The sequence below is a fragment of the Neophocaena asiaeorientalis genome, unplaced genomic scaffold (assembly GCF_003031525.2).
Source record: "Neophocaena asiaeorientalis asiaeorientalis breed wild unplaced genomic scaffold, Neophocaena_asiaeorientalis_V1.1 scaffold110, whole genome shotgun sequence".
Classification (NCBI taxonomy): domain Eukaryota; kingdom Metazoa; phylum Chordata; class Mammalia; order Artiodactyla; family Phocoenidae; genus Neophocaena; species Neophocaena asiaeorientalis.
Window position 1 is genome coordinate 2,724,773 of NW_020175053.1, and position 5,671 is coordinate 2,730,443.

Below are 5,671 nucleotides of genomic sequence, written 5' to 3' on the forward strand. Positions count from 1 at the left end.
GGGGGGGGGGGTCAGAGAGGCTCACTCTCCTCCCTGAGCTGTGCCCCCACCGGCCATGTGGCCCGTCTCTGGGACACTGGTGGCATCCACGTCCCCCGGGGCCAGGCCCTGCCACGCATCCCCCCAGGCTCGCAGCCCTGAGCCCACTGACCTGCGGTCACACTCCCTGCTCCTGAGGAGTCTGTGTGAATGCCCTGTGCCCCCACCCACCCCAGACTCTGATGCCCCGGAGGCAGAGCCCACCCCTGCCCGCCAGCCCCAGCTGAGCTCCTGGCTCCAAGGAGGGCCCAGTAAACATTTGCTGGGCGAGCAGACTTTTCTTCTCTGTACCTGGACCCGTGTCACCCTGAGTTGCTCCCTGGGACCCAGAAGGCGGCGGCTACAGGCTAACAGGTCTGCATAGGGAAGCAGCTGCATGGACTGTTCATGGGCTTTGAGGGAGGAGGTGCTTCCGACTCTTTCAGAGCTATAATGAGGGTAATGACCCACCCGCCCATCGTCAGAGATGGGCAGCTGCCTCCCAGGTGTCTCCTGGGCACAATGGTTGGTCACCCAGTGTGACCCACTGGGAACGTTGAACCAAACGGTCCTACCCAGGATTATTGGCACAAGGGGACCACTTCCCCTCCTGACAGGCGTGTCAGTCAGAAGAATTTTTTTCCAGACTGAAGGATTTGTCAGCAAGGATCCAGCCGAAACTGAAGCTGGTGCTAGTTTCAAAAAGCAGGTGCGCGTGGGAGGGAAACTTTGCCCCAGGTGAGCCATGCAGACTCTTCTCTTTGAATCTTCTTAGGCGACGTGGGGTGTTTGAAGCGACAGACTGACCGTAGGGCCCCATTCTGCAGACACAGGCTGCCGTGCTGACAAAGGCACCGTCCAGCCCTTCAGGGGAGCCCTCTGCAGCCGCCCACTGACACCGTGGCCTGGTGCCGCCCCTCCGAGAGCAGGGACCTTTAAAGCGTGACCTCACTTTGGGTGCCCTTTCAAACTTCACTTTCTCCCCTTTTGTGGAAATAAGAGGTGGGTCTGGAGTGAAGGTGAGGTCAGGGGTCTTCGAGAGGAGTAGCTTGTTGCCCTGGTTACAGTCCAGCACAAAGATAATGTCACCCAAATCGGGAGATTCTGGGCCCAAGGCATCAAAGTTCTTTTTTCCCTGAAGCACAGAGCTAGCTCGTGGGGCTTAATTATACTGTTGAAAAGCAAGGAACCTGAGAGAGGAAACCACCAAAGACGGGCCTATACCTGGTGATCAAGTGTAATCCGTTTGCAGTGTGGGAAGATTTCAGGCATTTCTCGAGGTGCCTGGGGGAGGAGACGCAGCGATTCATGGCCTTTCTGCCCGTTCCCCTTATTTTTCTGGTTCAGAAACCAGTCATCACAGAGTCTCTGGGGGCTGGCAGCTTGCTTAGGAGGGATAAAATGAGAGAAAGAATTCATTTTGAAAACCATAGTCATGCCTATGACCAGGTACTTTCAGTGACGCCCCTACCACAGCCATCCCTCAGGATGAACCCGAGGGATTCAACCCTGGTTTCCTGGTTTCCTCACCTGCGTTGTGACCTGAGACCGGCAGCCACATGGCCATCTAAGTGCATTTTTCTGTGTTAAGAGCATGGTTCATCGTTGGCGCCGAAACTAATTGCAAGAAGGGATTGATCTCTTAGTTTTCCATGAAAAAAAAAAAAAAAAAAGAATTGTCTGTGTGATTCACAAAAACAGAGAAGTGATTGGAGCACTCCATAGCCAGCGTCGGCCCAGTGAGCTGACAGCATAAGAATTTTGAAATTCAAATGATCTCTTTTAGATATTCTGAAAATGAAAGTATCAAACCCTGAAATAATAAATCCTGGAATGTGAATCAGAAAGTTTTAGTGTCACATATTTTTAGTGCCCTTAGGTGTGCTCCTAGGAGCGAAATCACTGGGTCATAGGGTGACCCTTCGGAGGGACCGCCAGATGGTCGTCCAATGGGGCTGCGCCATGTTACAGTCCTACCAGCAGTGTAGGAGGATTCCAGTTTCTCCACAACCTCACCAGCACTTGATTTTGTCTGTCTTTTGTATTTTAGGCTGGCGGGTGTTAATGACATTGATGTTCAGTTTCATGGCACCTTCGGTGTGTTGAATGATCTGTTTACTTTGTCTTCGCCTCTAGATTGTAGGATCCTGAGGGCTGAGGCTATATCTTGAATTCCCCAGTCTCTAGCCTTGAATGTTAAATGGGTTGACTCAAAAGCTGCTAAACCCATTTTCTGGGTCACCATTTACATACACAACCAATGTCTGACCCCCAGCTGTGTGCCAGGCTCTTTGCTAAGGATGGTGTATTATCCATGGAGGGAGAGACCATGGCCCTTGTCTTCAAATAAATAGGTTGGTTTAGAGGGGCATTTCGAGAACAAAATGTAGGTGGAGGAAGAAAATTGCGATGACTAATTAGGCCCATATCAAACAAAAAAGGAAATTCCTTTTTTTAATCAATCTGGCAAACCCCAAAGTAAGAGGTGCATTTCCTTGGTCGTGGCCATCATATTGGATGTGAGACGGTGGTCCTGACCACACGGCTGGTGAAAGCCTCCCTCCGACTGAGGGGGAGGGGGGCCTTCCAGTTGCTGAGTGACTGGGCTGCTGCCAGGGGGCAGACGGAGGCGTCCTCAACCCCCGTGTCTGTCTGCTCGGTTCAGAGGCCACACCCAGGTGAGCATCGGTCAGCTCACGGCTTAAACACAGGTGCCGAAGGCCCTCCCCTCCCACCTGAAACCCCACCTGGGCCAGGACCTCACATGGGGCTTGCTCAGGCCATGGTCCAGGATCTGAGAATTCTGTGCTCAAGAGAGATGAGCTCACTGCCCGATTAAGAACTGGTATGTGGCTCCCAGAGGGCATCAGACGTCCCCACTCTGTGCCTTTCCTTATCCTGTCGCCTCCACCTGGGATGCTTGCTAGGAGGACCACGTACTTTATCATTCAAACTGGGACACTCTTGAGAGTGAAAGGGCCTACAAGTCACGATGACGCCAGGACAACAGGCATCAGTTGGGACTGTCCCGGGCAAACCAGGACACATAACCACCGCCCCCCCGCTCACGTGCTCATCCTCAGGCTCCCCCATTACCTGCCACCCCCTGCACATCTTCCTTAAGAAGCTCAGCTCCCTCCTCCACTGCACCCACGTTGGGGAGCATTCGTGGGCCCTGCTCAGCTCTGCCTCGTGAGTGCCATTGGGTGCCCGTCTCATCCTCCTTGTTGGACATGGACTTCTCAGAGTCAGGGACCAGGTCAAGACACTTGGTACTTAACAGGTGCTTAATAAACTCTCATAAAATGGAGGAAATCCTGCTGACTGACAGTCAGAGGTAAAGCCGGTCCAGGAGTGAAGCCACGTTTATTTGCTGAGCAAATCATGAAGGCATGTCCCCAGCCCTCATTATCTTTCCTTCCACCTCTTGGCTTTCCAATAATTTGTACTCAGGATGTTGACGTAACAGGTGAACACATACGTGTGGACAAACAGAGATATGTGTTGCAGTTGTCTAGAACTTTCCAGGAATTCTAATGAGCATAGATATCAAAATACCTCTTTCATCGGCCTTGTGGGAAACATCTACAAACGACGAATATGTGTCTGGTTCAGGACCATGACTTCCCAGTTCGCTTCTGATTCACATCCTTCTCAGTTTGATTGCTTCCAATTAAAACCCTAATCTGGCATCATTGCTTTCAGAGAAACTGCATCCCGCTATGGCCACGCTGACATTTTGTCCCTTCTGTGTTCCAGGATCAGTACAAGTTCTGCTATGAGGTAGCCCTAGAATACTTGAATGCTGGCTGACGGCGTACACAGCCCTGCACACAAACCTTTCATCCTGCAAAGCCAGGACGTGCCATGGTGTTTGTGCCGATGAGATGAAGACTTCTCGATATGCTTATTTTGCTTTGCCTAATTGGCTCTTTTGAAGAGCCCAAGAAAGTGTTTATAAAACTGCTTGCCCTGCCCGATTCCCAATACTGCTGCTGCCTGACGGAAAACTACCCTCAGCATCCAGTGGTCCAACCCTGTCCTCCTAGGCACCAGCTCCGTAGAGCAGCATGGACAGCTGGTAAACTGAAGAGCACAATTATATTCTTATGAAGGAATTTGTACCTTTGGGGTATTATTTTGTGGCCCGTGAACCTTTGTTATTGTTACAACTGAGTGTACATTTTCGTTCTGTGGAGAATGCTACCTGGCATTATGATAATATATTATTTGAGTTAAAATTTGTATTTTAACATGTCACATAATATATGTAGCTTTCCAAGACTAACAGATAAACATATAACGAACAAAGAGATGTATGAGCTGTTGTTTCTATCAGATTTGTATTGTTCCCAAGGGGAAAGCTTGGGAGGCGTTCAGTTCAGAAAGGCGGAGATCGATGTATCAGATTCACAGACCTGAAGCTTTGCCATGTGTTTATATTGTAAATATTTTTGATTTCATCAAATTATTTATTCATTAAAAGAAATTTTCGTGAAGCACGGTGAGTGACGATCATTTTTATCCAGCCCTGGACATGACTTACTACTGTATGATGCTACCTTGTATGAATTCTCAACTCAATAAATAAAGACCCGTGACCAGTGTGGTGTCTGCCTACTGTCCTGGCGCCCCGGCGGGGGCAGCTCCGGTCACTCTGGGCGTCTGGCAGAGAGATCGTGCCCGGGTCTGCTGGCCTGGAGCAGGTAGAGTTGGGACTCTGGAGAGAGAACTTTTGTCAGTGAGAGATCGAGGCCCATCCTGGGAGCCTCCCTGGGTGCACAAGCCCAGAAGCCAGAGCCGGTGAACTCTGACCGGCGGGCAGGCCGTTACAGGGAGCTCTGGGCCAGACACCAGGGCGGCGACTTTCTGACCAGGAGCAGCCTCTGTCTTTCTCTGTTTGATCTCAGTGGCCTGGGGGTCATGTCTGTCCTCTCCAAGCCTCATTCAAACCTGAAACTTGCTGAGAGAACGCTCTTTAGAGGGTCCCACAGTCAGGGTGCATTTGAGCAGGACACCAAGCTGGACAAGACGTTTCCTGTAGGATGGAAAGACCGCAGCCCGAGGGCTTTCCTGGCCTGTGAAGAAGGAGGAAGCCGGGCCGAGGACGAACACTGAGTTTAAACTGAGCGCCAGGCTGTGTGAAGTGATGGCCAGTAGATGGTGGGGACGGACCTTTGGCGAACGCCCATTCTGTGCTGGAAACTGTGCAGGCGTTTTCCCAAGTGGCAGCAGATCTACTCCCCAACCCAACAGTGTGATCAGGGACAGTATGGAGCCATCGAGCCATCGGACAGCTGGAGACAAAAGGTTAAATAACTTGTCCAGTGTCACCCAGGCTCGTCAGTGCCAGGTGCCTCCAGGGCCTGGGGGGAGGTAGGGGCAGTGGCCCCAGCACCACATCCTTCTTATGACACTCGGGATAGGAAGTGCCCCTCGTCCTGAGACAGGAGACAGCCCATCACCCACTCTGGAAAATGGGGGGCTTCCTGCCCACTCTGGGGATCTCAGTGACTAAGAACGACAAGATCAAAGGTTGTCCATCAAGGGGACCGAGGCCGACCCTGCATCCAAGGCCTTCCCTGCTCTGCTGCACTCTGACTACACGATCCACGCACTCGGGAGGAGCTGGCCGCAGCCCAGTGAGTCTAGA

At 51.7% G+C, this 5,671-nt stretch overlaps 1 protein-coding gene across 3 annotated transcripts in view; it reads left to right on the forward strand.

Annotated features, from left to right (window-relative positions):
- PTPRM (protein tyrosine phosphatase receptor type M) overlaps positions 1-4,517 on the forward strand; it is a 743,754-nt gene extending 739,237 nt beyond the window's left edge. For all 3 annotated transcript variants that reach the window (XM_024763901.1, XM_024763902.1, XM_024763903.1), the window contains one exon: positions 3,778-4,517. In XM_024763901.1, the coding sequence (XP_024619669.1) occupies positions 3,778-3,831 (54 nt within the window). In that variant the 3' untranslated portion in view covers positions 3,832-4,517. The remainder of the gene's footprint in view (positions 1-3,777) is intronic.
- Positions 4,518-5,671: the final 1,154 nt, after the last annotated feature.